Source organism: Eulemur rufifrons, chromosome 24 (genome assembly GCF_041146395.1).
Source record: "Eulemur rufifrons isolate Redbay chromosome 24, OSU_ERuf_1, whole genome shotgun sequence".
Lineage (NCBI taxonomy): Eukaryota > Metazoa > Chordata > Mammalia > Primates > Lemuridae > Eulemur > Eulemur rufifrons.
Window position 1 is genome coordinate 29,524,511 of NC_091006.1, and position 20,152 is coordinate 29,544,662.

At 39.8% G+C, this 20,152-nt stretch overlaps 1 protein-coding gene and 1 long non-coding RNA gene across 7 annotated transcripts in view; both read left to right on the forward strand.

Moving 5' to 3' along the window:
• The window catches only part of LOC138374599 (uncharacterized), a 202,577-nt gene extending 187,216 nt beyond the window's left edge, over window positions 1-15,361 (forward strand). Inside the window, exons 6-7 of the long non-coding RNA XR_011231387.1 lie at window positions 13,490-13,658; window positions 15,292-15,361. This is a non-coding gene — a long non-coding RNA (uncharacterized lncRNA). The remainder of the gene's footprint in view (window positions 1-13,489; window positions 13,659-15,291) is intronic.
• On the forward strand, window positions 10,614-11,864 carry LOC138374577 (heterogeneous nuclear ribonucleoprotein F-like). 6 transcript variants are annotated; one of them, XM_069457531.1, is made up of 3 exons: window positions 10,614-10,707; window positions 10,775-10,776; window positions 10,866-11,864. In XM_069457531.1, exons 1-3 carry the CDS (start codon window positions 10,614-10,616, stop codon window positions 11,862-11,864), a joined length of 1,095 nt encoding a protein of 364 aa, XP_069313632.1. The 6 variants fall into 6 exon arrangements, with proteins under 6 accessions (XP_069313632.1, XP_069313635.1, XP_069313634.1 ...); XM_069457534.1 differs by having other exon boundaries at window positions 10,614-11,018; window positions 11,433-11,864; XM_069457533.1 differs by having other exon boundaries at window positions 10,614-11,010; window positions 11,329-11,864.
• Window positions 15,362-20,152: the final 4,791 nt, after the last annotated feature.

The window sequence follows — 20,152 nt, forward strand, 5'->3', positions numbered from 1 at the left end:
TAAAAATAATGTGTTTCAGTGGTTACCTTGTTTAGATTTTTACCTGGGCCAACTTCGTTAAACTTTTTCTGTGATTTCTTTGTCCTGTTTTCCTATATGTGTGTCACATATCTATCTGTATGTAAATATGTAGCCTACATATTAATTTCAATTCCTCATAATTTTGAATGGTATTGGTGCAGCATCACCTTTAAAAACAAGCACATAATCAATATGTTCTAATCTACAATGGCTTTGTTCTACACCGTAGCATTCATTTGAATTACATGGGCCTTAAAAGTGGGGAACAATTTAACATTAGATAATCAGAAGCAGGAGTTTACCCCAAATGGATGTATATTTATTGTCTTCACTTTAATAATTAACCAGCTCGTAAGCATTCCATTTTTGCTATTTAAATTTAATACTAAGTTGTAAGATATTACTCTCTAGTTTTGTACTTTATATAATTTACAATACTTCATTTATATTCATAATCATGGTTAGGATCAGCTATAAATTCATTATGCAAAGTTTAAATAAATAGTTAGAAAATTACCTGCACAAATCACGAAAACAACTAGGCACTTTGTATTTTGCAATTAGTGGTAGGTAAAATTATTAAAATCCAGTTTGTTTTACATAAGAAAAAAATCTATGTAATTATGAATGCCCTTTCTAAACTATCTAAATCACCTGTGATTGGCAACTTAGTCTTTTATATACAGTTTACTTGGTTGATTTTGCATATTCTGTCAATTAAATGTACAAGGAATTCTTCTCAGAGGTACTTTAAATGAATGGAGTTATAAGAAAAATACCAGGCTCAAACCTCAGGACAAGAATACCAGGCCTGGTACCATAAAGTTCTGAACTCTCAACCCTCCCAAAATGGGAAATAGGTTTTACTTCAAGTGTGGACTTGAATAGATTGGAATTCTGTGTTGAATGGAGTGAGCATATCCTGTTTCACCTGAAAAAAACACCATGATAGAGTAGCAATATCAGTCCTGTTTATGAATGATCAGAGTGTCTGCTATATGCATCTTTTATTTGCCCACCCTAAAATCTCCTTAGCAATCTGTCTTGAGGGCTTCTGTGTGACCAAAAACTTCCAAGAGCCAAAGTGTGACAGGAAGTAATCAGAGGGTGAAAGAATTAAAATTTGTCTAACCTGTCCCATTTAACTTAATTGTAATTATGTCAATTCCAATTCTAATGGCCATAGGAGGCACAGAAAAATCAACTTTTCTAATCCTTTCCCCATTTCAATAACCCCTCCATGAAGCCTATACGAAATTGAGTTAGACCTGCGGACTCTGATGCATTTGTATCTCAGGGAGTTAACCACACTTCCTGCTGAATGAAGAACTAAAGAGAGTCTTGATAGTCTGTATTTTTTTTTTAACCTTCAAACCCTATTGAAAGTAGGAACTCTGAAATCATATATGTATGTGTATGCATGTGTGTGTGTCTGTGAGAGAGCAATGTGAGAGAGATGTGTATATACATGTATATATGTAGATGGATGAATCCAAATGCATTCAAATTAAAGAAAATTTTTTTTTATTTCAGCATATTATGGGGGTACAAAAGTTTAGGTTACATATATTGCCGTTGCTCCCTCCCACCCCCAAGTCAGAGCTTCAAGCGTGTTTATTCCCCAGACGGTGCTCATCACACTCATTATGTATGTATACACCCATCCCTTCCCCCCATCTGCCCGACACCCAATTAATGTTATTCCTATATGCGCTCTTAGGTGTTGATCAGTGAAACCAATTTAATGGTGAGTACATGTGGTGCTTATTTTTCCATTCTTGGCATAAAGAAAATATTTTGCACATATTTTTTCAATAATATGAAAAGTCATGTGAATAATAGAAATAATCTATTGATCAATTATATTATATATTGATTATATTTTTTAAAAACCCTAGATTTCAAAAAGAGATTTTAATTGAAAATCTTATACCACTATAGATGATCCTCCACACAGGTATTATTTGATATACATATATCTATATTCCTGTACATACATATATACATATTTATATATACAGTCATGTGTCCCACAGTAACATTTCAGTCAAGGACAAATCACCTATAAGACAGTGGTCCTATAATATTTTAATGGAGCCAAAAAATTTCTGTCACCTATTGACCTTATAACCACTACAATGTATTACTCACATGTTTATGGTAATGGTGGTGTAAACAAACATACTGTGCTACCACTCACATAAAAGTATAGCACATGTAATGTACAATGCCTAATACTTGATAATCATGATAAAAGACTATGTTACTGGCTTATTTATTTACCATACTATACTTTTTATTGTTATTTTAGAGTGTACTCCCTACTTATTTTAAAATAGTTAACTGTAAAACAGCCTTAGGGAGGCCCTTCAGGAGGTTGTCCATAAGAAGACATTGTTGTCATAGGAGGTGACAGCTCCATGCGTATTGTTGCCCCTGAGAAACTTCCAGTGGGACAAGACGTGGAAATGGAGGACAGTGACATTGACCCTATCTATGTAGCTGTAGGGTAATGTGCATATCTGTGTCTTAGTTTTTAACAAAAGTTTAAAAAATAAAACCAATAAATAAAAAATTTCAAAAAAATTAAAATGTTTATACAATAAGAATATAAAGAAAAAAATCTTTTGCACAGCCGTATAAGGTGTTTGTGTTTTAAGATAAGTGTCAAAAGAGGCCAAAAGTTAAAACAAATTACAAAGTTTATGTAGTATAAAGTTACAGAAAGCTAAGGTTAATTTATTATTGAAAAATATTTTTATAAATTTAGTGTCGCCTACAAGTACAGTGTTCATGAAGTCTATAATGGTGTATAATGTCTTAGGATTCACATTCACTCACCACTCATTCACTGACTCACCAACAGCGACTTCCAGTCCTGCAAGCTCTATTCATAGTAAATGCCCTATATAGGAATGCCATTTTTTATCTTTCATACTGTATTTTTACTATACCTTCTCTGTGTTTAGGTATGTTTAGCTACACAAATACCATTGTTTTACCATTGCCTACAGCTGTACAGGTTTGTATCCTAGGAGCAATAGGCTATACCCTGTAGCCTAAATGTGTTGTAGGCTATGCCATCTAGGTTTGTATAAGCACACGCTATGATGTTCTCATGATGATGAAATCACCTAAAGTTGCAATTCTCAGAACTTATCCCTGTTGTTAAGTGATATATGACTATATATATAATTTCGTAGGTTTACATCATTTGGTAAGTAAATGAATGGTTGTAATTATAGAGATAAATCACTTTAACCCTTAATCACACTAACATATTTAAATTTATATAAATTATTTTGTGGCAAACAGAAAGACCCTGAGAAAATGTGGGAGTAGGAAGAGCAGCATAGACGAATTTTGAGGGGTGATAGTATTTAAGTAATGAAAACAGTCCCTTTTGTGTGTCCCAAGAAGTATAAGAGCCTTAGAAGTTCTGGATATAGGGCAAGTAAAGGCTGTAATAGATATTTTAATAAGAAAGACAAGATGGATGCTGCATATTTTACAGTATATTAGGAATGATACATTTATTTTGCGCTCGATGTAATATAGGCCCAAGGTTCACAAAACAGCACTATAATGTTGACAGTCATACCATCCATCAGGCTATTAGGATTATAGTACAAGTCAAAATTCTTTCAGCATACACAGAACCAGTGCCTGCCCTACATATAAAAGTAGAATAGGAATTCATCAATCACATCAATGTTATCTGATGAGCTTCTGAAATTTAATATGGGTAAATGGGTTTGATCTACTTTATTGGCTGTATTAGCTGTAGTATGACTATCCATTTTACCTTTGGCTTTCTAAGTAGGGCTAACTCACCCATACAACACACTCCATACCAGGTCTTTAAACAAAAGTGTAGATGCTAACTGGTGTTTTCATTACTGATCAGCATTTTCTCGCTCCTTCAAACTTAACTGTTCCCTTAACTCATCAGTATGATCGCAATCACACACTCTGACTTCTTGCCCCATTTGTGCTTTGTCTTGTTTCTGGGCCATAAACCAAAACTACAGAAACCAATTTTTAACACTAATTTTGCCTCTATTCAGTTTTGGTCACTTTTCACTCTCCAAAATTATTTATGATTTAGCTGACGGTTTTATTTTTTGTGTCCTGTGTAGTACTATCGCAAAACTGTAGATACACGGAATAGGGTGCTCTTGCCAGATCATAATCTAAATCACAAACTAAGAAAACACAGTAGATAACGTAGATACTCAACTCTTAGGAACAGAGGAGAAATCCAGTGACTTGTGATGAAATCACAATTCTAATTTAATTAGAGACAGAATAAGTCTTATGAAAATATTAGAAAAAGCTTAGTAATTAATTTTCTAAAATGTGGCAATGCTATAAAATAAGAGTCATTCTTATTGTGCAAATAAGAAAACTGAAACTTGCAATCACATAGTCTCTGTTGCAACTGTTTAGCTCTGCCATGAATCATGAAACCAGCCATAGACAAGATGTAAATCAACATACATAGCTGAGCTCAAAAATGTCATTTACAGAAACTGAGATTTAAATTTCAATTATTTTTCATGTGTCAGGAAATATTATTCTTTTGATTTTTTAAGCATTTAAAAATGTTAAATACATCTTCATTTGTGGACCATACAAAAACAAGTGGCAAGCTAAATTTCGCTTACAGGACATATTTTGTCAATCTTTGCTCTGAAAGAATAAATGATTGCCTAAGGACATAGAACTAGTTTGGTCCAGCTTAAACATAAATCCTTCATACTACAAAATTATCTTTCTATGTAATTTCTATATGATAGCACCAAAATTAAAACCAAACATTCCTCACCACTCTTTGCAAAGCTCTAAGTTAAATCTATTTTTTTTTTCTCAAGGAGCTAGAAATGCCAACATAGAAGGAGATTGAAAACATTTAAAATGGTTTTTATTCTTCTTTTATTCCTTTTCAAATACAATGTCAAGTGATATCCAGATATTGCTCACATTGTTCCTGCCATCTGTCTGAAGGTGAAATTCTTCAAATACCTGACTATCTATAAAGTTCAGCAATTGACATAGTTCACTGTTGTGAGGAAATAGGATGACTTTCTAAGGAAAAAAGTGAATTTACCACTTTGATTACTTCACCCAATGCAGAAAAATTTGAGTCTATGAAAATATCCAAATATCTTTTTCCAATATTTGAGACATTGATGGCAAAAAGAATTGTTTTCTAGAAATATAAAAATGAACTTAATTTCTCATGAAAGGTGCTATTACCAAAGGATTTGTACATATTGTAGTTCTCTTTTACTGAAAATAGATGGCCATAAGAGACACAAAGACCTTGGCCTACTGTGAAATTATTACTGCTGCGTACTAGATATTTACATCTTCCTGTCACCTGATAACATTTCATTCCCTATCCTTCTGTACTTTGGGGGAAACATGATCATTCTAGTCAGTGAGTTATGGGGAGAAAGTGAAGTGTGTCACTTTTGGGTTGAGAATTTAATTGGTTCTGTAATATCCTCTGGGGTGCTATTTACCATTTATCAGAGCAAGTGGAAATGTTCCAGACTGTGGCTCCTCCAACAGCCTAGGTACCATGGTGAAAATGATGGCAACACTAAAAAATACCTCCATATTTTTGTGTATTAAACTGTATAACTTTCATTAAAAGTAACTTTTATGTAAGTCAGATCAGCAGAGAGATCTGAGAGAGAGAGAGAGAGAGAGAGACGACAGAGACAGAGGGACAGAGAGGGGAGTCATGTAGCATTGCTGCAGGTATTAAACTGGCAGGCACTGCCAGAAGAGAAGTTGTGAAAGAGCACAGAGGGCGGAAAGCATTAGGCATTAAGGGACTTTTGAAATTTGGCAAATTTAAAGCACAGGTCAGTCTGGGCATGGAGGAAACCAGAGCTGGTTGGAAAGGCTGTCTCATGAAGAGCTTTCTCTCTATATTTAGCCCATTAAGTGATAATCCATAAGTTACATTGTATCACACAGGCTTATCCACCTTTCAGAGGTGCCAGCCCTGAATAGCAGATAAAATTGTAACTGGAACAAAAATGGCTTGTTCTTGGAAGGGGTTCAGATCTTGTTTAGAATGGATGGGAGGGGAACATGAAGCAAATATTCTCTTAGTCTATAGAATGTGGGCTCCCTGTGAGAAGAGAAAATTTAGAACACTCACAGGTCACATCTCATTCTGGTGACAACTAGTTGGGGTTATGTCCTCCTTGTATTTGTGCTAAGACACTCAGTCAAAGTTTGGCTGCCTTTTTATTTTTAACTTTAGAAAGATGTGAAGGAGGACTCGGAAAGGAAAGCATTTACTGTACTGAATAACTTGTGACAATGATTTTCATTTTAAATAGATTTTTTAAAGTAGTGTTATTCTTGGCCATTATCTAGGATTCTAAAATACTTTCAATGTAGTGCACCATTCATTATAATGATGTTCCTTTTGTAATGGATTTAGAACTTATCTGATTCAGAAACAGGATAAAATTGAACTTGATAAACAAAAATTTTGCTAAAGTTATGAAAAAAGATTGTCTTAAGTTTCCAGGAGATACAAAGTATACCAAAGTGGCAACATAATAGTTTATGTTGTTTGCTCCTTGGAAACATCTTTACTTTGGTGATTCAATTTTAAGAATTTCTATTAATATAAGGAAATAACATGGATAGAATAGTACTTGCAGCAAGTATTATTTTTCTGATAATTTTTTAAAAAAAAATGGAGGTTCCAAGATCAGGGCATATAAATGCAAGCCAAGATACTATAAAATGTTTGACGTTTATTACACATTATTGACAGCTAATTTATAAAAAGAAATGTATTTGGGGCTTTCAGTACATCATTTCATTTTTCCTCATTATTTGTGTAATTTAATGTTTTTCAGGCTTACTTTCTTTTTGGCTATTTTTAGAGCAAATATTCTTTTTGATGTTTGCCAAAAATGACCATTTTGTAAAGAATATATATACCATACCATAATCATGCCATAAAGAGATGATCTCTTGCCATTGACAGTGATATTGAAAATTGTTTATGGCTAAACTATCTCATGTAGAGCCCTTTAAAATATTGTACTCTGTAACTCAAACATTTGAACTAGCTTCAACTGAGTTTTTCGATCTTTCTAGTCCATGGTATTTATTTTCTTTGTGTCTGTGTGTGCTATTTTATTTCACAATATTCCTCTAAGTGATAGCAATATTATTTTATGAGCTAAAATACCACCTGTTGAATGATGTTTTCATTCCTTTAAGAGATAAACATTCGCATTTTTGAATGTAAAATACTTATAAATAAGCTGTTTTTATGATGTAGGTTTATTTTGTAATACACTGTAGAGCACTGTAATACACTAGCCCAGATATGCTCCTGTTATTAGAGAATTTTATGTAAAGAAAGAGCATATTAGGAGATGGTTTTCCTTTTACCATCATTTACATTTTCCTTATTTTTCCTTATAATTTCCTTTTTATCAAAAAATATGCTACCTTATTTTATTTATTCTGTCTTTAGGGCCCTCTACTATTCAAATTAGGCACCTTCTTTAAATGTGCTTCATATGAAGCAAAGATTTTTCCAAGAATCATCTGGCTTCATACAGAATACTTTCACATTTGTTTCCTACATAGGAAACTACAATTTGCTTACAATTTGTTTCATATTTTATTTTAAAAGAACTATGCTACTTATTCTGCTTAAGACACAATTTCTTCAACAGATTTCACTATTCTTTCCTGCCCTGATGATTTTTTAGCCTAAATATCATAGAATCTGGGATTCAAATGACTTTTCTCCACTTCTGCATTTTCAGGAGGCATAACTAAATTTGTCAATATGGTTTTGACAAATCATTTTCATTTTCTTTCATTGGACTAAGCCTGGCTGTTGATTACTGAAGAGTGCATTTTTTTTAAGTCAGAAGCAAACACTTCAGCACTTCAAACTCATTAAATAATTAATGTTTTCAACAACAGTGAAATCAGAAATAATTACTCAATATCTCTGCAAGTGAACCCTGCATACTTACTATAGGAATCAAGGTCATTCATTGTTTGCATTTGCTTATTCCACAGCTATCAATGACTATTTTATACAGTATTCAGCTTCTGTCGTCAGACTATTAATAGAAACAAGTTACAAGAAACAAAACACTTTACTGAATTCATTGATCAATTCAAGGAATCTCTTGGTTGAATCCTTGGGGTTTTCTAGATATAACATCATATCATCAGCAAAGAGTGTGAGTTTGATCTCTTCTTTCCCTATTTGGACTCCCTTGATTCTGCTCTCTTGCCTGATAGCTCTCGCAAGGACTTCCAATACTATGTTGAAAAGTAATGGGGACAGTGGGCAGCCTTGTCTGGTTCCAGTTCGAAGTGGGAATGCTTTCAATTTTTCCCCATTCAGTATGATGTTGGCTGTGAGTTTGTCATATATGGCTTGTATCATTTTTAGATATGCCACGTCTATGCCTATCTTGTTAAGTGTTCTTATCATAAAAGGGTGTTGAATTTTGTCACATGCTTTTTCTGCATCTATTGAGAGGATCATATGGTTTTTATTTTTGCTTCTATTTATGTGGTGAATTACATTTCTAGATTTGCGTATGTTAAACCATCCCTGCATCTCTGGGATGAAGCCCACTTGGTCGTGATGGATTATGTTTTTGATAAGCACTTGGATTCGATTTGCTAGGATTTTATTGAGAATTTTTGCATCTATATTCATAAGGGATATTGGTCTGTAGTTTCCTTTTTTTGTTGCATCTTTTCCTGGTTTTGGTATCAAAATTATGTTGGCTTGGTAAAATGTGTTGGGGAGAATCCCATCCTTCTCAATGTTGGAGAATAGTTTATGTAGGATGGGCACCAGTTCTTCTTTGTAGGTATGGTAAAATTCAGGTGTGAACCCATCTGGGCCAGGGCTTTTCTTTTTGGGAAGGTTTTTTATTGCTGTTCGATTTCAGATCTAGATACTGGTCTATTCAGGAACTCTATTTCTTCCTGGTTGAGCCTGGGAAGGCTGTGTGTTTCTAAAAATTTGTCCATTTCCTCCACATTTTCCAATTTGTGTGCATAAAGATTTTTGTAGAATTCATAGATGATATCATGTATCTCTGTGGCATCGGTCATTATTTCTCCTTTCACGGTCCTGATGGAGGTTATTAGAGATTTTTCTTTCCTGCTCTTTGTTAGTCTGGCCAGAGGTGTGTCTATTTTATGGAGATACCTTAAACAGATTCAAGTAGACCTACCATTCGATCCAGCAATCCCATTATTGGGCATCTACCCAGAACAACAAAAGTCATTCTATAAAAAAGACACCTGCACCCGAATGTTTATAGCAGCACAATTCACAATTGCAAAGATGTGGAAACAACCCAAATGCCCATCAATTCATGAATGGATTAGTAAAATGTGGTATATGTATACCATGGAGTGTTACTCAGCTATAAGAAATAACGGTGATATGGCATCTCTTTGGTTCTCCTGGAGAGAGTTGGAACCCATTCTATTAAGTGAAGTATCCCAAGAATGGAAAAATAAGCACCACATGTACTCACCAGCAAATTGGTTTCCCTGATCATCACCTAAGTGCACATTTGGGAATAACACCAATTGGGTATCGGACAGAGGTGGGGGATGGGGGGGGAAGGGATGGGTGTATACCTACGTGATGAGTGCGATGTGCACTGTCTAGGGAATGGACATACTTTAAGTTCTGACTCGGGGGGATGGGGGGGCATGGGCAATATATATAACCTGAACTTTTGTATCCCCATAATAAGCTGAAATAAAAGTAAATAAAAAAATTTAAAAAAAGAAAGAAAACACTATGGAATGTCACCCATGGTCAGGCCACCAGCTAACAGCAGGGAAGGAACACAGAGTCCTGGAGCTGCTGTTTCTGGGTGCCCTAGGCGTCGGGCACAGGCAGGACGCAGCACGCTCTCACCAGGCCGGCTTCCGGAAGTGCTGCGAAAAGGCGCTAAGGACCCCACCCCTCAGAAACCCCGCCCAGAGCACGCTGCTGGGGGTTTCTATGGTGATGGTAAACAAGCCTCAACTGCCTCAGCTACAACTGCCAAGTCCTTGGCGTTCCACCCTCCTCCAGGCGCTCTGTGGGAGTACCGAGGAGCCGGATGTGAGATCAGAGCGTGGAGACTCGGAGCCCGAGGCACACGTTTCCCATTGGTGACATTTTGGAGGGTGGCAGTGGCACTTCCTCCTCTCCTCCCCTGTGACCCACATCCGGCTCTCAGCCTTCAATCACTGGGCTTCCGCTTCCTGGACTGCAAACCCACACTTTCTCGGTCCTGACGGCCGTCCTCTGGCACAGTAAAGAAAAAAAAGGAGATGCACCTGGACTTTTCCTGGAGCCCTCTGCATTGTTAAACTTCCGGTGGAATTTGGCGGCCTTGGATTGTCAGCTTCCTTTCCTTCATAGAAATCAGTCTTGCTGTCTTCCATGGACAATTCGTTATCTGCCAGAAGTGTTTATTGCTGAAGGCATCCGAAGTTGTTCTTTAAGCAACAAAAAATTTGTGTCCAGGCTTGTCTAACGTCTGCCCTAACAAGTGTCTATGATGCTGGGCCCTGAGGGAGGTGAAGGTTTTGTGGTCAAGCTCCGTGGCCTGCCCTGGTCCTGCTCCATTGAGGACGTGCAGAACTTTCTCTGCGACTGCATGATTCGTGATGGGACCGCGGGCGTCCACTTCATCTACACTAGAGAGGGCAGGCAGAGCGGTGAGGCTTTTGTTGAACTTGGATCAGAAAACGATGTGAAAATGGCCCTGAAGAAAGACAGGGAAAGCATGGGACACCGGTACATCGAGGTATTCAAGTCCCACAGAACCGAGATGGATTGGGTGTTGAAGCACAGCGGTCCCAACAGTGCCGACAGCGCCAACGATGGCTTCGTGCGTCTTCGAGGACTTCCATTTGGATGCACAAAGGAAGAAATTGTCCAGTTCTTCTCAGGTTTGGAAATCGTGCCCAACGGAATCACATTGCCTGTGGACCCTGACGGCAAGATTACAGGGGAAGCTTTTGTGCAGTTTGCTTCACAGGAGTTAGCTGAGAAGGCTCTGGGGAAGCACAAGGAGAGGATAGGGCACCGGTATATCGAAGTGTTCAAGAGCAGTCAGGAGGAAGTTAGGTCATACTCAGATTCCCCTCTGAAGTTCATGTCGGTGCAACGGCCGGGGCCCTATAACCGCCAGGGGACGGCCAGGAGGTACGTGGGCATCGTGAAGCAAGCGGGCCTGGAGAGGATGCGGCCCGGGGCCTACAGTGCAGGCTATGGCGGCAACGAGGAGTACGGTGGCCTCAGCGATGGCTATGGCTTCGCCCCTACCGACGTGTTCGGGAGAGACCTCAGCTACTGTCTCTCGGGGATGTACGACCACAGATACAAGGACGGCGGCTTCACAGTGCAGAGCACCACAGGGCACTGCGTCCACATGAGGGGGCTGCCGTACAAAGCCACCGAGAATGACATTTACAACTTCTTCTCTCCACTCAAGCCTGTGAGAGTGCAAATCGAGATTGGCCCAGATGGAAGAGTGACCGGGGAAGCAGATGTGGAGTTTGCCACTCACGAAGAGGCTGTGGCATCTATGTCGAAAGACAGGGCCAACATGCAGCACAGATACATAGAACTCTTCTTGAATTCGACAGCAGGGGCGAGTAACGGGGTGTACAGCAGCCAGGTGATGCAAGGCATAGGGGTGTCGGTGGCCCAGGCCACTTACAGCGGTCTGGAGAGCCAGTCCGTGAGCAGCTGCTATGGGGCTGGCTGCAGCAGTCAGAACAGCATGGGAGGATACAACTAGTTTTGTAGGAACATCGGAGTTATTTCAACCAAATTTTCACAAGCAAAGAAGAGCAGATATAAGGAACCTGTGGAACCCATTTTGCGCCATGAGTTTGTGAAATCTGGATTAAAAAATTACCTCTTAAGTGTTTTCTCATACAGACTTTTCCAGCGTGTGATATTGAGTAAACTGTTTTCAGCTTTTCTCAATTAACATTTTGGTAGTATGCTTTAGAGTGATGTTATCTGAGTTTAAGCATGTTAAATATGGACCTTTTGCCACCACATTGCAGTGAACGCATTGGGGAGACGTGCTTTTTGGGAAAACTCAAAGGTGCTAGCTCCCCAAATCAAAAAGAAATATTTCTTGTTTGTTCATTCCAGTTTATCTTTTCACTTAAAATCTTTTAGGTTAAGTTTAAGCTTTTTAAGAGTCAATTTTGAGCACTGAGATCAATACTAATACTGTAGGAACTGGTGAGGCCTTGACTTAAAACCGTCTTTGTACTGTGATTTCCTTTTGGGTGTTATTTTGTTAAGTGAAACTTGTTAAATTTTTTGTTACTTAATTTTTTTTCTTAAAATAAAGATTTTTCACAATGACTGGCACAGATTATCTACTCAGCAAAAGTTGGTAAAATGACTGGGTAGTTGAAGAGAATTCATTTTAATCCTAATGTATTTTGTGAATTTAAAAATAATTTTGTACATCAGAGCTGTGATCCCCGTTATATTCTTTCAATGAGGCTAAATAAAAATATAATAAAAATGTTTAAAAAAAACACTGTTGAAAATACTTTTTTCAAAGCATTGAAATAGAGTTAAAATTATGTTTTCCAAATTGCAAGTCTATTTTTATACTTGAGCAGATACTAGTATTACAGAGAATCAATTTATTGTACTACAAAGCAATGTTAATGACCAATTTTCTACAGGAACAAATACCGCTCCTCTCAAAATACAAGCAAACAACAGTGACTTTGACCTCCTAATCGAATTAATAAAATAATTGTTGGTATATCATTACAACTCCCATGTTTTAATTAATTAAAGTGGTTTGTCTTTCTTTTTTAACTGGAAGCACAGGAGAAAAACAGTAATATATAATGCAAACATTGTGCTATTTTCACAAAAGAAATAGAGGGGACCTAGAGTCATATAAAGCAACTACTTTGGTATTGATTTTTATAATAATAAGGAATTTTACAAGTCTTTATACATTATAAAAATAAAATATTTGCTTGTCCTATTCTTAAATACATAAATTCTACAGACTGCTTTATTTTACCATAAATTATTGTTTTATAACATATATAGAATTTAATATTAGAATTAGGAAATTAGTAAACCATGCATTTATAAACCAAATTGACAAAAAAATTTGTTGTCAACTAAAAGGAATAATCATTTTCATTATTGATTTATGCCTATACTCAACTTGAAGTTGTGTCCGGGCCAATGGAAAGACCAAGGGAAAATGTAGAAGGGAATTTAGAAATAATGAAATCATCATCACTCCTTACAGAATATACAGAACAACTTGTTTCTTTCAAAGTATACTTAACATCGTAGAACTCATATCACCATCACTGTGAGCTAGTAATTTCCTAATAAGTGAATTTTATTTGTTCTCTCAATTTTCAGAGCCCCTTAATGTACTTGATATACAAGTATATGTTTGGATGATTATCATGGTGATGCCAACAAAGAAAAGAGGAACTCTTTCAAGAGACCAAGTCCTATAAAACCTTGTAGTAGTCTTCTCTGTTCTGGAAGGTGATCACCACAAACTTGGCCAGTGAAAACCACACAGGTATGTTATACTTTCTGAGGATCAGCAGTCCAGGCACAGATTAGCTTGTTCTTCTGCTTAGTGTTTCACACAGCTGCAAAGCATCATCTTGTGCGGGTTCCCATCTAGAAACTAGACTAGGGAAGCATCCACTTTCCAACTCATGTGGTGTAGGCTTCCTTAAGGTCCTTGTGTCTGAAGGATTCCTGGCAGCTTGCTTCTTAAAAGGCAGAAAGGGGAGAAACAATCTCCAGACTGCATTTGCTGGCAAGAGTGAGTCTTACATAACATAATGTAAAACAGGAATGAAATTCTGTCACCTTTGTGGAATTTTACAGTTTAGATGAAAGTTATATGTCCTGCCCACACTCAAGAATATGAGCTTATACAAGTGCATGGACATGAGCAGGTGGGAATCATGGGAGCCAATGTATACTCTGCCTGTCCAAATCTTGTTCCCTCTTCAATGGCCTCCCATTTAGAGCTACACTTAAGCAACCACTGCTGGAGATGAAAGAAAGGTCTGGAGGGATGGACTGACATTGAGGTTCCACCTTCTAGAATAACATTTAGAAAGTTTCTTACTTTGAAAGTATGAATTTTATTGTTCATTGGCTTAGAATGGAAGAAAAGTCATATGTTGAATGAAAGGTTATCTTTTAGCAAGCAATCAAAAATGTCCAGGTAGATAAATGAAATACAATTTTATTCAGACAGACTAAAGTTCAAACACAAAATCAAGCTCTCTAGCATTTGTGGAAGCTATCAAAAGGAAAAAATAAAATGTGATTCATATTTTTCATTGCTAAATAGTCTTTTAAACGGGCCTGACCACTTTTAACTTTCTTAATTGACAATTGTGCGTCTTTTTGTTGTAAAAGTATGACATATGTCTTAGCCATGCAACCAGATATAAAGAATAGATTTTTAAAAAGAGCTAGGACAATGCATAAAATATTTCAGAGTAATAAATTTTAACCACCCTGTTTTATAATTCTACAGTTGGACTCAGGTAATGCTTTTAAGTTTTGAATAGAGATGTTTGTATTTACATAAAATAAATTAAGTTTTTCATTTTTAATTCAAAGAATCACAACATGTAGTATACATTAAATTAACTGCTGAATGAAAAATTGATCTGGCTAAAATAATCTGTTCTTAGTTTTTTCAACCTAAATTTTTTAAAAAATGACATATAGATCTCCTATTTAAAATACACCACATACAATCCTGATTTCTTTTATATGTCCTGTTCTATAACTTCCAATTCAGATAGTATTTTTTATAATAAAATAAGAAAATATTAGTTTAGGAAAAAATTGGATCAGTCTTTTTTTATAAACCACAATTTATGCATCTAATTAAGAAAGATAACACACAAGAACTTTACTGAGTGACCCAATACTGTTTAGAAAGCTAGCCTTGGCTCCTGATATCTGGTTCCTAAATATGTCCTATAAGATGTCCCTCATTAACGTTAACATGTTTTATTTTCTACTTTTTCCTTCCTCTTCCTTTTTTCTCTTATTCAGAGAGTCTTATTACTTGCCAACTCAACTCAGACTGCTTATATTTCCTTAAGTGTTTTCCTTAGTTTATTTATGCCTACTAATATCCTGCCACCACCTAATTTTCTCTTTCTAATCAATTCCAGGTTATGTCTAATATTGATTGGTGGTTTTAAAATGTTGCCACTTAACCAGTATTGTTACTGCAAGTATTACAGTGAGTGGTCCCCAGGACAAACCTAGCGGCACACGGTGAGTCGGAGAATCAAGGTTTATTCGCCAGTGGGCTCAGAGTGGTCTCACCACCAAATTCTGAGTACCGTCTATCCAGTTTTTTCCATTTTTATTAAGTTGGGGTGATCCAAGGGGAGGGGTTGCAGGTGACTGATGCCCTCCAGGCAATAGGTTAGGTTAGTGTTTTGCACCAGGTAATTAGGTTTAGTGTTATGCTGATGCGCTACATGTTAGGTTAGTGTGTTGCACCAGGTAATTAGGTTTAGTGTCAAGCTGCTGTGCTAGATGTTAGGTTAGTGGTATGCTAATGTGGGTCTTCCGTGAGGGGTGGGGGGGGTCTCAGGTGGCTGCTGTGCTAGGTAATAGATGGGGGTTTTCCTTATCATTCCCCCCTTTGATGCCCTTATATGTCTTATTATAGGGCATCATTTCCCAGTGGGTTATAGCCTCTTAAGGCCGTTATGTGAGCTGTTGCTCTCCGGGTTACAGTTGTTTTTACAAATTTAATAACTGTGCTGAGTATGCAGGGGCCTACAGTGACAAGGAGAAGAATAGTTATTAGCAGCCCAGCCAGAGGTAGTAGCCATGAAGTCCATTGTCCCAAGTCGAAACCCCAGGTTTGTTCTAATTAGTGAAGGGAATCCAAGTCCTAGCATAACAAGTCTCAGGGCAGGGTTTTTCTCCATAGTTGTTAGGGCAAGTGCCCCAACCAGGAGGACTGTAGGGACTGCAGTAAGAGCAGACATCCTACAATGAGCCAATATATCACAGTTAGAGATGCCCTCTGCAGTACAGTCCAATCTTCCGGAGCTACTGAGAAGAGTCCAATCCCCAGTAAAGTCACTACAACCCCATTGAGAGTCAGGGCCAGTGGTCCCATTTACTCCTGTTCATTTCCAGGTGTGGCTGTCCTCGTTGGCAGATGGTTAAGCTGGATCTTCAGCGGGTTCTGCTGGTCCTGATGTGCAGTCCAGAGATCAGTTTCGTTGTCTGGTTTGGCCTTTTACATCCGGGAGTGGTGGATTCACGGAGTGAGACCTGCAACTTTAATAGCAGGGGGAGGAACTAGTATCACAGTATGGGGACCCTTCCAGGTGGGCTCTAGGCGCATTTTTTTCCCAGTCCTTTATCCAGACTAGATCCCCAGGTTGGTGGGGGTGGACAGGGAAAGCCAGGGCTATAGGATTTTTTCTAGGATGGTGTGGTGGATATGGCACATAGTTTTGGCTAAGGCTTGGAGGTGTGTGTTTATATTCCCCTAGTTGTGTGATGTCTCCCCTTAATTGCTTGATGAGTAGGGGAGGTCTACCGAACAGGATTTCAAAGGGTGAATATCCTGTGGGCCCTGGTGTGCACCTGACTTTTAATAGGGCTAGGCTTAGCATGTCTACCCACGGTAATTGTGTTTCCTGACATAGCTTTGCTAGAGTGGTCTTGAGGGTCCAGTTTATGCACTCTACTTTCCCTGAGCTCTGTGGCCTGTAGGCTGCATGTAGTTTCCATTTGATTCCTAGTGCTTTGGTGAGGGTTGGCATGACCTCCGCAGTGAAACTTGGTCCATTGTCACTGCCAAATGAGAATGGTAGACCATACCGGGGGATGATTTCTCTCAACAGAAACTTTGCCACTTCTCTAGTCTTTTCAGTCTGGGTAGGGACTGCCCCGACCCAGCCTGAGAAGGTGCATATCACCACCAGCAGGTATTTATAGCCCCAACATGGTTTTACTTCTGTGAAATCAACTTCCACAGTTTGAGTCAAAGCCCCCAGAGTCACTTGTTTCTTCTCGTATACCAACAGGTTAAAGTCTTTAGTGAGGTCCGGTAGCCCTAGTATGGGGGCTCTTTTTAGTAAGTCTTTTATTTCCTGGAAAGCCCTTTCCTGACTCTCGGTCCATTCCAATTCTTTGTTTTCAGGCCCGTGTAGGGTCTCATATGGAGGCTGAGCCTTTAAGGAGAAACCTGGGATCCAGATGCGGCAGAATCCTGCCGTGCCAAGGAATTCCCTGAATTGCCTCCATCTGGTCAGCCTAGGAATTGTACACATGGTGTGCTTACGCTCATGTCCCAGTGTCCGGCGCCCCTGAATGATGTGGAAACTGAGGTACTTCACCTGTTGCCTGCAGATCTGTGCCTTTTCCCAGGAGACTTTATATCTTTTGTCAGTGAGCAGTTGGAGCAGGCACCAGGTTCCCCGTCGACAGTCTTCCCTGGTTGGGCTCGCTAGAAGGAGGTCATTGACGTACTGTAGAAGTGTGCAGCGGGTTTCTTCTCGCGGAAAGGAGATGAGGTTGGTGGCTAGAGCCTCCCTGAACAGAGTTGGCGAATTTCTAAATCCCTGTGGTAGTCGCATCCAGGTGAGCTGGGTTTTCCTTCCAGTCTGAGGATCCTCCCACTCAAAGGTGAACAGGGCTGACTCTTCGGAGCGAGCTGCATGCAGAAGAAAACATCCTTTAAGTCCAGGCAGGAGAACCAGGGACCATCAGGAGGAAGGAGGCCGAGGAGGGTGTCTCTCGTCTCCTGGGTCCTCCTTCCCCTGGTGGGCCAGGTTTCTCGGCTGGGACAGGTCTTCTGAGGACAGCGGCCAGGAGAGCGGCTTTCTGTTTCATTTTCTGGTCCTTCTCCCTCTGGCTTCTGGGTGATCAGAGTGACTTTGTTCATGTTGGTTGGTTTTTGGCTCTCTCCCGGACCCCGTGGAGGAGACCTTCCCGAGTGCCTCTTGTCCACTCAGGGAGTTGAAATCTCAATCCGGGTTGGTCTTGGGTGCTGCTCTCAGTGCCCACTGCTCCACATCCAAGGTCCCTGCTGGAGCCTGGTCCTGGAGCCACCTCCGGGTCCCAGCTATAATCCGGCATCGTTCTTCTGTGTTAAAAAGGGTCAGAAGGAGCTGGCGGCAGTCTTCCCAAATGGGACGGTGGGTCTGAAAGATGGATTTTAGGAGGTCAATGAGGGCCTGAGGTTTTTCGGAGTAAGGTGGGTGTGTTCCTTCCAGTTCAGAAGGTCAGTGGTGGAGAAGGGCTGGTAGTACAGGACTGGTTGACCCGGCTGAACGGACCCATCGTCTGTAACCTGCATCGGACCTTGCACCTCATGCAGGGGCACCTGGAGGGCTGAAGTTGGGGTCTGAGCTGACCGTAGCCGGCGAGTGATGGGCGTGTCGGCACCTGGTTGGTCTGGAACTGGCAGCCGGGAGACTGATGGTGGCGGGGTGTCCGGCGGATTCGGGGGCACTTCTGGAGGTGTCACAGTAGGGCTGCGGTCGTGGTTCCTCTTCAGGAGCTTCCTGATGGATGGGTTTGTACAGTTTGGAGTCTCTAGTCCTTTAGGGCCACAAAAATCCTTCTCTGTCCCTTATTAGCACAGAACCGGACCCAAGGGCGCAGGGTCTGAGCAATCTCTAGCCATGAATCTATGTAAGGGAATGGGTCGAGGTGGCCTGGAGTCCCGGTCACAACTTTCCAAATGGCTCGCACGGTGGGGAGGTCTAGAGTTCCTGTTGCAGGCCAGTCAACCCCAAATGCCGGCCATTTGTGTTCATAGAGGGCCCTAAGTCTGCTGGGACTCAGTGTGACACTGTAATCTCCCATGAAACCCTTCTTAATGTTCTTTAACATGCATTTAAGGACTGTAGGCTTAGATTCTACACTACCCACTCTAGACCCCTGAAAAGGTGGAGGGGGATTTCTCTCAGGTGTCCGCCTGGCTGCGTCCCTCCCGGGAACTTGGGCACGTCTTGGCTAAGGTGTGCCCGTATAAACCCCGGGCCTGGTCACTCCTTTTAGGGGAGTGAATCACCGTTATGCCATCCGACGCCGCCACAGAACCGCAGGTGAGGACCCACTCAGATTCCGTAGCTGTAGCCGTGGAATCACAAACAGTCACTCTTCACTTACTCACTTAGACAGGCAGAGGTTACGCATTCCCACCCTGGGAATTTCCTGCACTCAGGAGGTGATCAAGCTCCTCTTCCGTCGTTGGACGGGTCCCAGGACTTTACCTGGTCCGATGCTTCCAGTCCTGATTTGACTTGTCCTTCTCTCCGGCGTGTCCAGGCGAGTTCAGGACCCCACAGCCGGCGGGAGCTCCGAGGAGCGAAGATACTCTGTAAAAAGGCAGTTGGTGCCGGTTTGCTTCTGTCGCTGAGGTCCCGCCGGTCGCTGCGCTCGTCCCGGAACCGGTGGCTTCAAGGGGCCAGTGCGATCGGTTTTCTCAGTCAGGGAACCAAAATGTTACGGCAAGTGTTACAGTGAGTGGTCTAAGTAATAGATGGGGGTTTTCCTTCTCAGTATGAAACCATAGTTCTGGATAAAATATTTCCTAGATAGAGGCAATGAGGGGAGTTCATTATGACAACTTGGTGGGAGAAAAAAAGATGAAAGAAAACTACTACATGTGCTCTCAAATACTTACTAAATCTATCAATCTATTTCAAAATATTATATAATATGTTGCACACTGTAGTTCTGATTATATATTGGTGTGGATGCAAGGAAAGCTGACGAATTGGGACCAATACTCCATTCTACAAAAAATAATAAATAATTAATTCTACAAAAGTGCAGATTGTGTGATCTGATCCCCTTCAATACAGGCAATAGCCAAATGGGGGAAAATGATACTGGATTAATAACAGGAATGAGGTATCATAACGATGCAAGGTAAAACTTAATAAAGGACGGGTGAGTATAACTCACTAGAAGACAAATGTGTTCTTCTATTGGGACTCATGTTCAGGTGTCCTAGTGGGATATAAGAAGCAGAGTCCTCTGTTCCAT